This window comes from Taeniopygia guttata, chromosome 17 (assembly GCF_048771995.1).
Source record: "Taeniopygia guttata chromosome 17, bTaeGut7.mat, whole genome shotgun sequence".
In the NCBI taxonomy this organism is placed as follows: Eukaryota; Metazoa; Chordata; class Aves; order Passeriformes; family Estrildidae; genus Taeniopygia; species Taeniopygia guttata.
In genome coordinates, this window is record NC_133042.1 from 2,433,107 (window position 1) to 2,451,200 (window position 18,094).

The 18,094-nt window shown below is 48.4% G+C and overlaps 1 protein-coding gene across 16 annotated transcripts in view; it reads left to right on the forward strand.

The window, feature by feature from the left end:
• Window positions 1-18,094, forward strand: part of CACNA1B (calcium voltage-gated channel subunit alpha1 B) — a 313,183-nt gene that overhangs the window by 216,687 nt on the left and 78,402 nt on the right. For 8 of the 16 annotated variants that reach the window (XM_072936724.1, XM_072936713.1, XM_072936715.1 and 5 more), the window contains 3 exons: window positions 3,157-3,263; window positions 10,131-10,193; window positions 17,069-17,896. In XM_072936724.1, the coding sequence (XP_072792825.1) occupies window positions 3,157-3,263; window positions 10,131-10,193; window positions 17,069-17,896 (998 nt within the window). The remainder of the gene's footprint in view (window positions 1-3,156; window positions 3,264-10,130; window positions 10,194-17,068; window positions 17,897-18,094) is intronic. The other 8 variants (XM_072936725.1, XM_072936726.1, XM_072936727.1 and 5 more) reach the window with 1 other exon arrangement.

An 18,094-nucleotide genomic window follows, 5' to 3' on the forward strand; every position in this document is an offset into this window, starting at 1 on the left:
ATGTACAAGGGATGTGGGAATTTGATATCAATTTGTATAAAATTCTTGAGGAATGCCCAGAAATTCTGGACTGAAGGGAGTGGCCAAACCAAGAGCTGAACATCCATAAATCCCCCTCCTTTTGCTCCCTATGGAAAAGGCTTTAACTGGATTAATGTATTGAAGAAAATTCAGTGTTAATGATGCACACAGTGATGGGTAGCACCAAAAATGGGTTTTACCCCGTGAGAAATTGATTTAAATTAAGATTTAGAGCTCCAGAAAACAGAAAGGGACATAAACCAGGGATGTCCTTATGGGCAAGAGCTTTATCTCTGAAATGAAAGTGACAGTTTGAGCTGTTCAGAGCTTCAGTGTGAGCTGGAATTTTAAGTATCAGGTAAAAAATTAACGAATTTTTGGAGTCATCTGCAATATCTGCATGGAAGGAGCTACAGAGATATTACAAAGCAAACATCTGCTGAGGGCTGAGCTCGCTGTGAGTGAGGAACAGCTGTGTTTGCTGCTCCTTCAGGATGTAAATCCAGCAGAATTACAGAGGCACCCGGGAGAATGGAGCAGAAGCCACAAATTTAAAAGAGGTTTTAATACCTGCACCTGGTGCTTTAGGGGCAGAGAAAGAACAATCAGCAGCATTTGCTTTTTAAGGCTGCTGGAGATCCCTCAAAGGAAGAAATAATTTGAATTTACCTGGAGGATGAAAGGAAAACCCAAAAGATTTTTTTTTAATAGGGGTTTTATTCCTTTTAAAACCTGTGTCCTGAGGATAACATTTCTGCTGCATTGGGATGGGCACAGTTAATTTTCCTCCCAGGAGCTGCTGTGGGATTTGTGTGGGAACCACTCTGGGATGTTTTGTTCTTGCTGAGCAGCGACCCCACAGAGGCCAGAGGGCAAAGCTGGGGGGCACAGGGACTTGGGGACACACAGCTGGGACAGCTGAGCCCAGAGACATTCCAGCAGGGTGACAACATCTGTCTGTCCCAGTCCATGCAGGGAGCTCTGCTGTGCTGGGGATGGCAGAACCCAGGGTGGGAAATGTGGAATTCATTCCTTTCTCTGCCTATCTCCATGGCTTTTTCTTTCCCAAATACACTGAATTTATCCCAGTCCGTGGGTATTTGCTGTTTTCCCACCCCAGCAGGGTGAAAGGACAGGTGCCTGGGGCTGAGCTGCGGGCCAGGATTAAACCAAACACCCTTGATTTGCAACAAGCTCCCGAGGCTTTGATAAATTTACTGGAATTTGGCAGCTGAGAAATATTGACTTTGTATAATTGCTCAGCTGGTCTTTTATTTAGCCTTGGTTATAGACATACAAATATTTGCAAAGGGAAAAAAAAAAGAAAAAGAAAAAAATGAAGAAATTTATATGGTAACAATTTTTAAAATCAATTTTTCCATCCTTTTTTTTTTCCCTTCTGAAGGAGAAAAGGAAAGCAATTTCCAAATGAGTTCAGTTGAAGCAAATAGCACCAAAGGCAGAGCGAGGAGCTGTTTATGCAGATGGAATTCAGGGTGGATAAATCTCTATAATTTCCTATTCCAAAGCTGGAGATCTGTCTGCTCTCATTATTTTAATCATGACTCCTTCCAGCACCACCCTGGGAGAGCAGAGGCACACCCCTACCATTCCATAAAGTTTGACAGAAGAGCCTGTGACTGCTCTCAGTGTGGTTTTCCCTGGATTTGTGAGATGCTGGTGTTGCTAGCAGAGCTCTGTGTTTACCCTGCCATGATTTGACTTTATTTTGGTTAGAAAATTCCAGCAAAGTTGCCCTTGGTGACCGCTGAAGGGGAACCAGGATGTTTCCTTGGGTTTTGCTCTCACCTCAATGTTTAAGATCGTTAAATTTTGAATTTTTGAAATCAATTATTTTTAAAAATCAGGATCCTTAATTTTGAGTTTTAGGGCTGCTTTTCATGTTGGGTAGGAAGAGAGAAATCCTGGGTACAGTCTTCAGAGGTTAAAAATCCTCGTGATGCAGAACCCTGCTTTGCTCCACAAACTTCATTAAATATGGTTCTTTTTTTGTTTTCTGAGTCCTCAGGGATCTGAGGTGGGTGTGAACAACTAATGGGAGGAGGGCCAGTCCCAAATCCATGTTTTTTATTATTGTGTCAGAAAAGTCCCCTTGGCAGGAGGTCAGGGAGGATTTAGGAGCCTGTCCGGGCGTTTCAGCAGGACATTGGCCTTAGAGGGTTGTTACACACACAGCTCTGGGATAAATGGGGAATTCCACCTGGAACTGTCCCATTCCTGCTCCCCCAGAGTCTCCTTCCCCAGTGCAGAGTGCTGAGAGGAGACCCAGCAGAATCAAGAAAGTTTCTGAGGGTAAAAAACCCTCTTGACCAAACCTTGCCATTCTCACCTCAACCAAACCTGGTCTCAGGGTCTGGGTGTTGCGATGACCCCAAGAGTGTAAAAGTCTTGTTTCCAGCCCGTCCAGCCAAAGAAGAAATGGAAAATGCATGGGATCAAGTTCTCAAGGTTGTTTATTTTTCCTTTTCTAGAACATTCTTTCTCTGACCTGCCGAGCTCCATCTAGCAATGAGGCCATGGCATTCTGTCTGCCCTCAGGGTGCTGTTTATATTTTAGATCAAAAGTTACATACAGTCTGTTTACAATAATGTCCCAATATCTATCATTTATGTGGGACAGTGTGTCTCTACCTTAAACAAATAGAAAAGTGTCACCATCACACCAAGACATGGAGGGCAAGGAGAAGGAGAAAAGGGTCAGGACACGCCCAAATCTCTCCATCTTGTACCCCTGAACCCCATTCTAAAAACACCAAAATTCTACTTTTTCACCCTGTGTTAATTCAGCTACCACACTACTCAAACCCTTGTGGCTTGTAATTCCTCACACAAAGTTGGCAGCTTTTTCCACAGGCTAAAATGGAAGCCACAGGTGTTTTTGACTTCTTGCCAACGTCTCTGAGCTCTCTGCCAGGGTCTGGAGCCAGCCAGGGCAGCCAGAGGGACGTGCTGGATTCCAACACCTGGGGCTCCCTTGCAAGAAAACCTGCCCGAAATTAAAATTCCTGTGTCCTTTCAATTCACCAGTGGCAGCCACCACACCCCGGGGCAGCTCTGCTTGTTGTTATTCCATTATTTATTCCCTGATTTTTTTCTCCCGTTTTTGTGCCCCAGGACGAGGAGGAGATGGAGGAAGCCACCAACCAGAAGCTGGCCCTGCAGAAGGCCAAGGAGGTGGCCGAAGTGAGCCCCATGTCGGCGGCCAACATCTCCATAGCAGCGTAAGCACCTCGGGTTCCTTGGGAGAACGTTCCCCCTTCGCAGTGTCTGTCTGTCTGTCCAGCTGGGGCATCCCGTGGTGCCCTCTGGGAGCCCTCCTGCACCACCTCTGGCCAAATACTTCAGTGCTGAGCACTTAATTAGGAGTCTAATGAAGGATTTATTTCAGTTTGGTGCTCTGTGTAAGGCCTCATCTTTGAATAAATGTGTTTTAGGAGGATTTTTTTATCTGCTGTCCCAGGGTAGATTTCACCAGGTGAAGTGTTAATGTCCCACTTTGGATTTTTAATGAGGAGATGATTTTATTGATTTTAATGAGTTATTTCTGTGTGTGTGCAGAAAGAACTATTTTTTAGTAATCTTGAAAATTCAAGTGCAAAGGCATCCGCTTAAATAGATGAAAAATGCACTTAAATTCCCTTTCCTTGCTGTTTGAAAGAGGTGGATGTAATAAAATGATCTGGTTTGGAGGAAGGAACATCCATTTGGGATTCTCAGATGCCTGGATGAGGACAAGCACAAGCTCTGTGATACCAAAACCCTTAGAAAGCTTTGCCTTGGGCTCAACATTTCCTGGATCCTAGAGGTGCAAAAATGAGGTGTAGATGGAAATATTTGTCCAGGTTCCTGTGTTTGAGACATCCCTGTAAATATCCAAGTGTTGGATGGACTTGGAGCAGCCTGGGATGGTGGAGGGTGTCCCTGCAGAGGTTGGAATGGGATTTAAGGTCCATCCCATGGTTCTGTTCTGGATCCTCGCAGGGATTTGCTGAAAAGGTTCCTTGAACTCTTCTGGAATTTCAGCATCAACACCAAAACGTTTGGTTCTGCATTTTACTGGGAGCTGCTGATGTTTTCCAGACCCCTTTTACAGGGAGACCTCCAAGGGTTGGAGAAGCTCGAGTATTAAAAAAAAAAAAAAAAAGAAATTTCCTGCTCAATTTATTGGAAAAAAACCTGAACTGCAGCCGGATTCCTTTGGTGGAAATCTCTTTTTACTGGGAGTTTAATCCACTTTAGCAAAGACAAAAGGCCAAGTGGAGCCCATTTGTTCTATGTGAAGGAAAAGAATATTATTAATTTGCCTATTTTATTCTTCTTACCATTTTATTTTGTCATTACTGCTGTAATCAGCTCCTATTTATGCTCTGGCTGTTTGATAGTTTTAAATACCATTTTTTCCTTACAATTATTTTCTGGCCAGCCTTGAAAAGAAGTCAAATGAGGATAATTGCTCCTGCTCTTTGATGAATTTCTTGGTTCTGGTATTTGAAAATGCAAGATGATGATGGTGCTTATTTGCTTCTGTTTGAATCAAAGCATTTTGCATGGGAAGATTTCTTAGAAATCAGCAGGAAAAAAACAACTTACTTCCATGGGCCTAAGGTTGAAATTGCTTAAAATCACCTTTTCCCATCATTTTTCACCAGGTTTCCAAAAGCACAGGGAGACTTTTGTGACAACAATTCGAAGTGAGGACAAATTTGTGTATTTTTGCCAATTTTGCCTCCAACCGAGTCTGCCCTGTCCCACGTGTGTGAAAATTCACATGAGCACAGTGGAAAGGGTGGTTTCCACATCTCCTGACCTGTGACACCCTGTGACATCTCCTTGCCCCTGCGGCAGGGCCACGCTGAGCCTGCCACAGCACCTCACAAAGCTTTGCTTTGGGGGAAAAAAACAGCATTTAGGTCCAGAGGTTGATGCCCAAAGGGATGACGTGAAGCCCTGGAGGAACAAGCAAGGGAGGAGTCAGATTCTGGGAGATGGGAAGAGAGGCCTGGATGGATTGGTGGCTCATAACCTGTGAGATTTAATGAATCCATCTCAAAGCAATTTGTTTTATACATAAATTCCAGAATATTCTGAGTTGGGAGAGACCCACAAGGATCAAATCCAGCTCTCAAGTGAAGAACCCATACAGGGATGGAATGTCCATCCTTGGGGAGCTCCAGCTCTAAATCTTGGACAGGGGGTGTTTTTCAGCCCCTAAATCATGGACAGAGGGTGGTTTGCAGCCACCAACCCTTGGATGCCCCTCTCCAGTACACTAGGGCTGATTTGGGGACCTTTTGGTGCCCAAATCCACTCCCCCACTTCATTTCTCCTGCTCTTATTCCCCACTGTGCTCTGAGGGTGAAGCATGGCCAGTCCTGGCAGATCAGATCCAGAGGTGGACATGCCAAAAGTGCTAGGTATTCTTAAAAATGGGATTTTTGGTAAATGAAAATATCAGCATAACCCAAAACTTGGGTACAAAGAACTGAGAATCCAATATCTGTAGGATTCAGTGAGCAAGGCCTGGGAAAACTGGGATTGTGCTCCTGCAAAGGTGGTTCTACCCAATCAATTTCTATTTGTACTTTCCCCTAAGGGATATTTTTTTAGTTTAATATTATTTTCCCAACATGTGAAAATGGATTTCTACAACAGCAGCCATCGATGGCATGGATGGATGTTCTGAAAACATTGATATTTTCCCTGCCTGCGTCAGTCCAAACAGGTGGTGGCACAGAACACCGTGACTTGGATTTTCTCGATCACGATATTCATGTTCCCAGTGTTCCCACAGAGGTGACAAAGCTGTCCCTGGGCTGAGCCTGGTGAAAAGTCACGTTGGTTGTGCTGTCTCAGGGCTGAGGTGCTGGCTTCTTCCCTGCCCTTGCTGGTCCTGCTCCTAGCACTGACTGCAGCTCCCACTAAAGCTCCCTTCAGCCCTTCCCATGCTGTTGGATCCTCCACCTCTGGCCTTTTCCAGTGGTGAAAATTTTTCACAGGGTGAGCTGTGCCTGAAGAGGAATTTTTTGCACTCTGTGACCTGCGAGGTTTGTGGTTTTTTGTAATTCCATGAGGTAATGGATTACAGTTGCAGCCAGATCCAAGGAAATCCTTTTATCACCCACCCCAGCCTCCCCTCCTAACCAAGCTCCATCAAATTTGCACATTCAGTGCTTTGGAATTGTCCCCTTGCCCCCCCTCCTCAGCTCTGAGCTCCATTTATTGTGCTGATTACTGAACATCATTCCCTAAGCATAAGGAACTGGTTATTATCCAGTGTCATGCAGAGGCACCTTCACCTTCCTGCCTGGAATTGGATGCTGTGGGAGCTGGGAATTGGTTTGTGATTGATGGGGATCTCCTTTAATAACAGGCTCATCATTGCAGTGCTGGGAGGGATCGTTTATCATCGGCCTCACGACATCCTGCACTGCTTTGGAGCTCCCAGACATTTCCTCCCTCACCAAAGGCATTCACCTGAACAGATTTGTCTGACCACGGTTGGTTTTTCACCTGGTGAGCTCTGTCCTGCAGGATTTGTTTTGTGGATTTTTATTTCTCTGGATGAAAAGCGAGGCTGGTTTGGAGCTCCTGCTTCATCCAGCTCCCAGCATTTCTCTGCTCCACCAAAGGGACCTGAGCAGATTTGTCTGACCACAGTTGGTTTTTCACCTGGTGAGCTCTGTCCTGCAGGATTTGTTTTGTGGATTTTTATTTCATTTCTCTGCTCCACCAGACCTGAGCAGATTTGTCTGACTGACCACAGTTCCTTTTCCACCTGGTGAACTCTAGCCTGAAGGATTTATTTAGGATGAAAAGTGAGGGTGGTGCATTCATTCTGTGACTGTTTGCAATGTTTGGCTGAAAACAGGAGATGTGTTTAATTCGAGCCCAATGTTTCACTCTTATTTTTTTTGTGATTTTTTGTTTGTTTGTTTGTTTTCCGTTTAGCATTTTCCTTGCTTTGTTGTTTCTGGAGGTGAGTTCTGGGTTTGTTCAGCCCCTCTGTGTCGTTTACCCTGCTCAGCCTCTGCACCTGAGGGACTTCACAGAGCCAGGGGACATTAGGGAAAACCATTGGTGCATCTTCCCTGGCAGCCAGACCGGAGGACGGGGGACAAGGGGACAATTCCAAGGCACTGGATGTCCAAAGCACTTTTTGGTGCCACTGCCAGTGGAAGGAAGAGCCCTCAGGCTCATCCCTGTGGGTAACACAAAGTCCCCAAAGCAAACTTGGGTTTTTTTCCTGGTTTTTCCTGGTTTTGCCTGAATTCCCCATGTTTGGGTTCCTCCTCTGCCTTCCCCATCCCAGCCAGAGCTGCACCAATGGCCCGTACAAAAGGGGCTGCCACAAGCACACCCTGCCCCAGGCAGGGCATGACCTGGGGCTCACAGCATTCCCCAGTGCCCTATCCTCGCCTTTTCTTGGGGAAAGCCTTGAAATAGCAATTTTTCAGCACCTCTAAATTTGTAGGAGCCTGCCAGGTATTCAGCCACACTTGGAGGAACTTTTTGCACTCTGTGATTTACAAGGTTTGGGGTTTTATTAATGCCACGAGGTAATGGATTAGAGTTGTAGCCAGGTCCAAGGGAATCATTTAATCACAGGTGTGAGGTGTGAGTTTTGGGTGGGAGCAGAATTTGGGTGATGGATGAAACATGGTGGGCAGTGCAGAGACAGCTCCTGGATGTGAGCACCAGACCTAAGCACAGTTTGTCACATTGCCCACTGCTGTTCCAGAGTTATCTGTGCTTCCCAGGACAACTTTCCAGCCTCCAAGGACCTCCCTTGTCTCCAGGACTGGTTTCTGCTGGTCCCACTGGGGTTGTTCCCAGAATTGGCGCTGTAATTGCAGTCCCACAGGGGACAGTGCCTGTCAGTTTGAGTGAGGCAGAAAATCCACCAGAGGTGGCACTTCAGTCACTTCATCCCTCTCACCCTTTTGTACAGGTCTGGGGATGCAGGGAGGGGGGAACTGCTCTGTTTCTCCAGGTTTTCCATCTCAGAGGTTCCATGTTTTCCTCTGTTGGGCTGTGGGGACCCAACAGGACCCAGCAAGGAGCTGCCTGAACATCCAGCCCGTGCCCTGTGCTGTGCTGGGGGGTGTAGATTAGAAGAGGTGTTCTTTTTCTCTTGCTGGTTGTGATTTCTTCCCTCTCCTCCTCCCCTGGAGTGTGTCAGTGTGTGTGAGGTTCTGTTCCTTCCATGGGTTTTCCTCTCTGTCCTCACCGTTGGTGTCACCCAAAGCCACTCTGGGCTCTGTCCCTCCTTCCTGGTAAGTAGCATCTGGTGAAAATCAACTCCTGCTGTGGTTTTGCCCTGGAAAAGGAGGCTGGGCTGGCTCTGTGGTTTCACACACAGCGGTTCCAGGCAAATTTATGGTTTCAAAAAGGCAGATCCGGCCACGGGAGCAGAGCAGTGAGCCTGGAGCGCTGCAGGACTTGTGCCACATTCCCTGCACAGGTGACAAGGACAGAGCATGGCTTTCATCCTGCCCAGCACCAAACGAGACACACAGAGGTTCATCCCAGCCTCCCACTGAGGGATGTTCATCTGCTTTCAACAATTTTCAACAACCAAACCCAAAATCTCCACACGTATTGCACGGTGCTGACTCCCAGGTGAATCAGGGCAGCCCTGTGCATTCTCCTCCATCCCAAGTTTTCCCAAAGGAATTTCTTGGTTATGCCCTGCAGTCAGGGGCTTGTTCTTTGCAAGATTTTGTTGCCAAGGAGTAAAAAGGTCCCCAGCTTGAACAACCTGGAAATAATTTCCTTGGCCAACACTCAGGACATGCCACCCCCACTCTGCCTCTGTTCTGTTTCATTTGGCACCAGACAAATACAGAAATCCTGGGGTTTAGGTAAAATACTTCACCTGGCTGCTCAGCAGATTATTTGCTTCAAGCACAACTTTTATGATGCCTTCCATAATTTTTCTTATATTCACTCCAGGTTTCTGAACCTCTGGATTTTGTGTTATATGCAGTATCTGAGCCAACATTTCTGTTTAGAACAATCCATTAATTTTAATAAATGTATATTTAAAACTCTATTTCTATGATACCCAAAGAACATTAGATTTTAACTGGACCTTCTGGTTGGCTAGAATTGATTATTAACAGATTTAAATGCTTGTGAAAGGAGGAGGAAAAATGCTGTAACTGAAAAGGCAAAATCAGGAGGTGAAGGGATTTTATTTTCAGTCTTGAGGGAGGGTTTTTGGAACTCAGTAGGTTGATAAAAATGATCATTTAGAGCTAGGAAAAAATTAAGTCTTCCAGCCAGGATCAATCAGGATATTTAGAATCCTGGTTTTCTGTGGATTCCCTGCCTTTTCACATAAACGGTGTGGAGGAGATGGAGGAGAATTTACTAAGTTCCTTGAGCTGCAGGAAGCTCCTGTCAGCCCTGGGCCCTGCTCCACTGCAGCTGCAGCAGAGCTGATGTTTTTAGGCCCAGTGACCCAATTTTGGGCAGTCTGAGCCATGCCCATCCCAAGGAGAGAGGTAGGTGCCTCCAAAGAGCCAGTCTGAGGCAGGGACTGAGGAGAAGTTGCCTGGCACCAACTGCTGGAGCTCGGGTGGATTTTGGAGCCCTCTCTCCAGCCCTTGCTCCGTGCTAAAGCTTCCTCCTGGTGCCAAGAGCAGGAATTAGCATCCTGCTCCACTTGGAAAGGAGGATTTGCAGCACAATCCTCCTCAGGGTCGCAGAGGTGGCTCCTGCAATGCTTTTGGCGGTGTGAGTACCAGGGAGCCGCGGGGCGCCGCGGTCATCGTCTGCCTCTTGGTCACCTTTTCCTTTTGGCTCCCTTTTGGTTCTGTTTTGGACTCTCTGGTTGTGTCCCCGTTCTCCAGAGGGTGATGTGTCCGTGGCTTCCACAATCCTGGAGCTTGCCCGGTCTCCTCCCTGTCTGCATCCGACAGGACACGGCCTGTACGAGTCTCCTCCCAATGTCTTTTATGGTTTCTCTGCTCCTTTGGTTTGGTTTGATTTATTTTTGTTTGGTTTTGGTTTTGGTTTGGTTTTTTTGGCTTTTTCTTTTCTCACTTTTTGTTTTCTTTGTTTGTTTTGTTTTTTTGCATGTGCAGTTTTGTAAAGCAAACTCGAGGTACTGTATCTCGCAGCTCGTCAGTCTCCAGCGTAAATTCACCGTGAGTTGCTCTCTGTTACGATATTCACTAAGTGGATTTCTCATTTAGAGCTCTTATCAACCTTCCCCTTCTCCTGGTGCCTTCGCTCACCCTGTGTTCTTTTTCCCCAAAAAATCATACCCATCATTGTGGAAAGCCTCCAGACCAACATCCAGGGAAAGGACTGGAAGGTGTCATTGTCATTTGATGCTTGTGATTTGTGAGCAACTCTTGTGTTCCATACATTGACTGTGACATTTCCTCCTCTTCCTTCCTCCATTTTTCTCCCATTATTCCTTTCCATCATTTCTCCTGAACTCTTCTCCTCTCTTCTCCTGTCTCCCCTCATTTGATGGTTTGTCTTGTTCTCACTGGTATTTCTTTCTGTTCTCTGTGTTTATTCTGTGCTGGGCTGTTGCTTTGATGTTCCACCAGTGTTTGCACTCTGGGTTCCGTGGGAGAACCAGGAGAGCTATCTTGGAGGGAAAACTGGAGGAGGACTTCAAAAGAATTCTGGAAACGGGGTCCAAGTGAGACTAAATTGGAAAACTCTTGAAAAGCTGGTTATGTCTTTGCTCTCTGACCTTCTCGAGCTGGAGCTTAAAGTGACAGATTTTGTCCTAATGAGGCTCTTGGCAACTCCTCTGGAGCTGGAGTTGGGCAAACACAGTGGAAAACTCACTCATGTGCTTCCTCCCAATCCAATCCTGCTGGCTGTGCTGTGGGTCAGGGTGTGCTTTGACACCAACAGGTTGGTAAAAACATCATTACTGCTGCTGACTAACCTCAAAACTCCTCATCAGCTCCTGCCTCACTCCTACAAGTGTCCTTTGGGTTATCCTTTAACTGTGTGACCTTGTCTTTCTCCTTTAATGCTTTTGGAGACTCAAGTAAGTGCAATTCCAGCCTGGGGGTTTGTCCTGGCCCCACAGCAGGCACCAAGGTACTGTGAAGCCAAGGAAGTTTTCCAGCAGCTTTTCCAGCAGCTTTTCCTCCCCGATACTTCCCTGGCTGTTTGGGGGCTCCTTGGGCACTGGTGGATCTTGGACAAGTTGGGATTTAAAATATGTTGATGCTTTATGTGAGTTTAATTTCTGTGATCAAGCCTGAGCTGTTGTGACTGCCCAAAGTAGGTGTGACCTGTCTGTGCCCAGGTCTGATGTCTCATGGGGAAAATTAGAGGAATAAATTAGATTTAGTAATCTTTTGGATAATTTAGTCCAGTGTATTTCCTGGCTGTCGGGAGTTTTGACAGGCAGAAAGGTACAGAGATGGATAAGCTGAATGTGCTTTTTTTTCTCAGTGAGTATTAAGGAGCATTTCCCCAAAAACCCTCAGAGAGATAAAACATTGGGCTTTGTGCACACCAACCCCCATGTAAAATATCCCATTGTATTTTCCAAGTGGAAAATGGAAATGTGGAGTTTATGAACCCTGAGTTCATGAACAGAAAATAGGATTTGAATAGAAAGGTTTTGTTGTATTTTAACAACAAATTCCCTTTTATGTGAACCACAGAATTTCACTGCCAGTGTGTAATGTGTGGTTATTTTTAACACTGAATTATTATCTTTCCATGGGCTGATTTCATTCATTAATTACTCCAGCAAAATTTTAAGGATTTCCATGAAGTGCAGCAGTGATTTCAAAGGTTATGGGAACAAAATGTTGAATCATTAAGGAGCACCCTAAGATTAGAATCTGACTAAAAATACACTTCCTTTTCTTGAACAAACCACACAGTGCTTGCAGTTTTTATTTATACCAATATTAGTCATTGATTCATTAATATTAATTTTATTTGATTCTCCAGGAATTGAGGTTTTTTTTCCCAGCCACAGGCAGGAGTTTTTGGTGTCTTAACCCAAGGAAAACCAGTGGAGCTGGTACCAGCAGTGGTATCTACAGCATTTCCAGCCTGGAGGATCTGGGATGGAGCAGAGCCTTCAAAGAGTTCCAAATATTCCTGAAAATAGGGATGGGGAGTAAAGCAATGAATTACCAGCAGTGTTGGTAGGATGTTGGCAAGTCAGGAGTGATTTACAGGGCAATTTCCTTAATGGCTTCAGGAACGTTTTAAGCAGCCAGCAATGAGCAGGGTTTAGATAAGCAGTCAGCTTTATGTTTTTTTGTGGAATTTTATGGATTTTTGTGGATTTTTTTTTTTTTTTGGTAAGTAAATATTTGTTCTCACAAATCCTCTTTTTGATCAGTTTAGACAACTCCTGTCCTGCTCATGCTGTAGCTGGGCTGTGCCTGCCCCGATTTGAGCAGATCTCACTGCCCCAAATGACGGGGGGGAAGGAGAGGAATTAATTTTTGCCCTGTTGATGTTTTTCCATCTCCTCTAAACCCCTTCTGTTGCTGCATCTCCTCCCGGGCAGGCAGCTGGGCTGAAACCCTGCTTTGTTTAAGGGGTGCCATAAATCAGCTCCCAGGCTGTCCCCATGCCCAGAGAGCACCAGGAGAGGAGGAGCTGCAACAAATCCCAACCTGTGGGGACTTGGAGAGAGTCAGGGCTGGAGAAATCCAGCTGGACAAGCAGCTGCCACTTCCTGCTGCTGCTCTGGCTCTGGAATTCCCAGCGCTGTCCCCACAGGGCCCATGTGCTCAGGTGCTTTGCTCCCATTCCCACAGCAGCCCCTGTGCCCTGGCACTGGATCCTGAGTGGTGTTTTTGGGATGACAGGATTTGAGATGACACGATTTGGGATGATGGGATTTGGGATGCTCTTCACTGCTCTGGAGATGGAATTGAGCTCATATGCGCTGTGTTTTCCTGCTTGGGTTTTTACTGCACTTTGTAAATATCCCAATTTTCCATTTTAAACTTTTTTTTTTTTTTTGGAGTGTTTTCCCTGTGGAAAGAGGAATAGCTGTGCAGGCATTGCCTCTGCAGCTCCTGCTCTGGAGGTGTTGGTGCCCAGAGCCAGCGGGTGGCTTTGTGCTGAAGTTTTTGGCACTCGCCTCCGTAACTTGTGTCAACGTTAAGGATGCAGCTCATTTCCAGGTGCTGGGAAACTCCAGCTCGGAATGTCACTGCCTGTTTTACCCAGGGATCTGAGCTGGGTTGATGTGTGCACTGCCTGGCTCCTGCAGGTTCTCAGGGGTGCAGTTCCCTGGCAGCACCTCTCACTCAGCCCTGAGTGATGGGCAGTGGGAACAGCTCAGAGATCATTTAAAAGCTGATTTATGTTCTTGGTGGAACTGAAACACAAGTGCCAAACCCCTCCTGCAGTGGCACAGCTCGTGTCAGAGCTGGGCTGAGGATCAGCCCTCAATCCCAACCTTTCTCCTCCCCACATCCAGCCTGATTGAGGGGATTTTCTTTCCTTCTTGGCTGGTGTCTTGGTTTGAACAGACAGGTGTCTGCTAAGGAAGGCAGGAGCCTCCCCTGAAATGGAAAATGTAAACTCCCTCCCTCTGAATTATTATTATTTTGAAATTAAGGGGCTCTCAGGCAAAGATATGGGAATAGGAATAACAGTTCTTTACTAGGAAAATTACAATACAAAGGAAATAGTACAAAAAAAAAAAAACAAACAACAACCAAACCCACAAAAAACTCCACTTCCAGAGTCAGAGCAGGCCCTAGCCCCTGTGTGTCAGGGAGGTGTCAGCAGCCCCATCCCAGGGTGGCTCAGCCCTCCTGCAGTGCCAGCTGTGCTTCTGCTGGAGCAGGATCCTGCACAAGGGGGGAGTTTTCCTCTGGAGCTGCAGGGCTGGGGGAGATGGGCCTGGGCTCCTCTGGGAATGCAGTGGGGAAGAAAGCTGCTCCTCTGGGAATGCAGTGGGGAAGAAAGCTGCTCCTCTGGGAATGCAGGGGACAAAGGCTGCTGTGCTGTTCCCAGGTCAGATTGTATCCAGGTAGGAATGTTTGGCTCCTCCCCTGGGCAGAGCCTCTCCCCATGGATGATGGAATTTTCTCAGCCATGCAGGGACACTCAGTGGCCATGAACAGCAGAGATCTCCTGGAGGGAGGATTGGCTGTGGGAGAGATAAAGAATAGTGCCCAGTGAACAGAGGAGAACTGCCCCAGCTCTGACAGATGGCAGTGGAATAACACCTCAGCCACATCTTGCATTTCCAGCCTAAGGCAGCTGGGATGGGCTCAGCACAGCAGTGAGCACAGGCTGTGTCCATGGGAGCTGCCTGATGATTTCCTCTGTGTTTTGCTCTGGGGAGTCACTGCAGGGACACTGAGGCTTCGTGTCCCTGCCCTGCTGGGTCCTGTCCCATGGCAGTGGAGCACAGGATGGAGCAGGTTGTGCTCCTTCCTCTGCTCTTGGGTTTTAGGTAAACTGGAAGTTTCAGCACAAAGTCACTTTTCTAATGAATCATTAAGGCTGATTATCAGCTCAGTGCTGCCCAAAGCACCAGGACGTAGTCTGGTCCCCACCCCAGCACTTTAAATACGGAGTGAGGAATATTCCCTAAGAACAGAGGTGTTTGTGGCAGCATTCAGGGAGCTCAGACAGGCACAGAAAATCCCTGAGCGTTCCCTGAGCCTGGCTTTGAAGAGATTTGTAGCCCAGTTTGGTTTAGCAGAGCTAAAACCTGGAGTGTGGCAGAGCAAGGCACCCAGCCATCCCAGAGGATGTGCAGGACACCCCAGGATGCCCATTCCAGGCAGCTCCAGCGCTGCTGCCTGTGAGAGCAGTGCAGAGCTTTCCTGTGGCTTCCCAAGGGAAATCCTTGGACAGTGAATCAGGGCTGGGCAGGCAGAGGCTCTGCATGTTCCTCATTCATCCTCAGACCAAGGACAGCCGCTGATGAGTGAGAATATTTTAATTTTTCATCATTTTGAACTAAGGAAAATGCAGAGTGCCCACTGTGATGGGGCTGTTCATCCTTGTGCCAGCTTGGAGGGTGCTCTGCCTCAGGAGGAGCTTGTTCTCCCTTGAACGTGGGGTTTGGGGTGAGCAGGGCTCTTGGCCACGTCTCCAGGACCTTCTGGTGTTATTTACATTTAGAATTGTGATTTTTACCACTTGTTCTCCTTCCATGGTGCAAATGGGGAACTTGGCTGCTGGAGAATGAGTCCAGAATTTGGCAACAGAGCGTAGATATTTAATTTTGGTGATCAGCACTGATTTTGAGACTAAATGAGGTTTCTTCACATCTGCCTGGGTGCTCTCATGAGGGCTTTTAGTGAATTTTTTCCTCTTCAGCAGCACCAGGCAGCAACAACCTCGGTAAAGAAACGATTCCCCAGCAGAGCCCAGTGACACAAAACCCTTCTGACAGCTCCCACTGTGCCACATGTGCGTGGCTGGACGTCACCTCCCCGGGGTGTGTGCATGGTGACACATCCAGACAGTCCCAACCAGCAGCAGAACACACAAAAGCTGCTTTTTTTTCCACTGCCAGGGGAGCCCAGAAAATGCGTAGGGAAGTTGTGTTTCCTCCATGTGGGCTCTGCTCCCTCCAGCTGCACAGCTCAGGCTGAGGTGTGGGGAATGGAGATGTCAGAGCAGGCTGGAGGAGGAAAATGCCTTTCCTGGTTTTGCTAGAAAAAGTTTCAGTGAGGAAAAATGGGTGCTGAGCTTGCATGAGGTTAAATCCAGAACTTGCCCTGGCAGCCAGTGAAAAGCAGAGTTTGGCTTGAGGTTTTTAGGAGAAAAATAAAAAGTTGTCCCTTCACAACCTTCAAACCCTGGTTGGGTTTGTGGTCACTTTGAATGTGGCGGTGAGAACCCAAATGCTGTGCTGAAAAATCAAAGCATTCAGGCCATGCCAGAGGAGGTGTCCTGGGCACAAGAGGTGACAGAGATGAGCAGGGGTCTCCAGGTGTTCCCATCTCATCTTCACCTTGGGATGCTGAGATGGGGCAGGGTCTGGAGGGGCCGTGAGGAGCAGCTGAGGGCACTGGGATGGTTCAGCTGGGGCAGGCTGAGGGCAGAGCTCCCCGGGGGCTGCAGCTCCTCCCCAGGGGCAGCTCCAGCTCTGCTCTGGGACAGGGACAGGAGCCAGGAACGGCTGGAGCTGGGCCAGGGCAGCTCAGGCTGGAGAGCAGGAAAGGTTCTTCCCCCAGAGGTGCTGGCACTGCCCAGGCTGCCCAGGGAATGGGCACGGCCCCGAGGCTGCCAGAGCTCCAGGAGCCTTTGGCCAGTGCTGCCAGGGATGGACAGGGTGGGATTTTGGGGGGTCTGGGCAGGGACAGGGCTGAGCTGGGTCATCCTTGGGGTCCCTTCCAGCTCAGGGTAATCTATGGATGTGTGTGTGACTCTCCCACTCTCTGGGCTCATTTCCTAGTGCACAGGACAGTTTTCCTTTCCTATTTGTACTTTTCTGTTCTCCAGTGATGTGTCCATGCTCAGCTGGAGGGATGTTGTGGATTTAGAGCAGTTTTAGACCTGTTCCATGAGCCAGCAGGGCAGCACAGCTGGAAAACAAACCCTGGGGCTGGCTGGAAGGGGAAGGGGCTGGTGGCAGGCTCGGATCCTCAGGGACAGGTTTCATTTTCCCTGCTCCTCCTGCTGATCTAACTTCTCTTGCTCACTGCTAATTTCCTCATCCAGATATTTCCAGGTGGTGAGAAAAGTGCTGCTAATTTGGGGAAGCTTTGTGGGCTGTTCCAAAGCTCTGGCTGAGGTGTGTGATTTTTGTGTGCTGACTTTTTAATCCTTCAGACTATTCCCGAGGCTTCCACATTTCCGAAATGCAGAATAACTCCTTTCCAGCGGGCTGATCTCATAGTGTGTGGGCAAACTAACACGGATGATCCTGCTGGCTTTCTCTGCTTATGTTCTCTCTCCATCCCTGTTACTCCTTTGGTTCGACCCTCTAATTCCCCACCTCAGCTGAAAATTCCCTCTTTTTTTTTAATTTTTGATTGGCATTTAGGGAATTGGCGCGAAGTCGGGTGCTGACTTCTCACGTTTCTCCCGCCCTTAGCAAGCAGCAGAATTCCTCCAAATCCAAGTCGGTTTGGGAGCAGAGGACGAGCCAGATCCGGATGCACAATTTCCGAGCCAGCTGCGAGGCGCTGTACAACGAGCTGGACCCCGAGGAGCGGGTCCGGTACGCCACCACCCTGCACATCCGACCCGACATGAAAACCCACCTGGACCGGCCGCTGGTCGTGGAGCCCCGCGGCGAAGGCAGGAATAACATCACCAAGCTGAGCCCCGTGGATGTCCAGGAGGTGGTGGAGCACCCCAAACCCACCTCAGCTGATGGGGCAGAAGCGCCACGGAAGCACCACAGGCATCGGGAGAAGGAGAAACTGGGAGAGCAGGAGAAGGGAGACGTGACCAAGGATGAGAGCGGCGAAGCCGGGGCCGGCAACAAGGAGGAGCGGCACCGGCAGCACCGGAGCCGCAGCAAGGAGGTGGAAGGGGGCAGCAAGGAAGGGAAAAGCGACCGTAACAGGGGGCAGGAAGGGGGGAAGAGGCACCACCGGCGGGGCTCGGTGGAGGAAGGGGCCGAGAAGGAGCACCGCAGGCACCGCAGCCACCGGCACTCGTCCGACCGGCCGGCCAAGGAGGGCAATGGCACTGCCAACGGTGCCCGCGGCGAGCGGCGCTCCCGACACCGCGGAGGGTCCCGCTCTGGGAACAGGGATGGAGAGCCCGGGGCCAAGGGGGACAACGGAGAGGAGCCCCACCGGCGGCACCGGCTCAGGAACAGGGCCCTGTCCACCTACGAGTCCGTGGAGAAGGACAGCGGGGAGAAGGACGGGGAGGCTGGCGGCGAGAAGGAGCACCGGAATCACCAGCCCAAGTGAGTGAGTGCTGCCACGCCATGCCCGGGTGGGTTCAGGGGTCACAAAGCAACAGATGTGTTCCAGAAAATCCCTTCTCGCCCTCCTCGTGGCGTTCTCTGCTGTCCCTGCCCCCACACCAGCTCCCACCACAACCTCAGTTCTGTCTTGCCTCAATCAGCGGTGACAGAGGCTCCCAAAGACAATATTGGTTCATA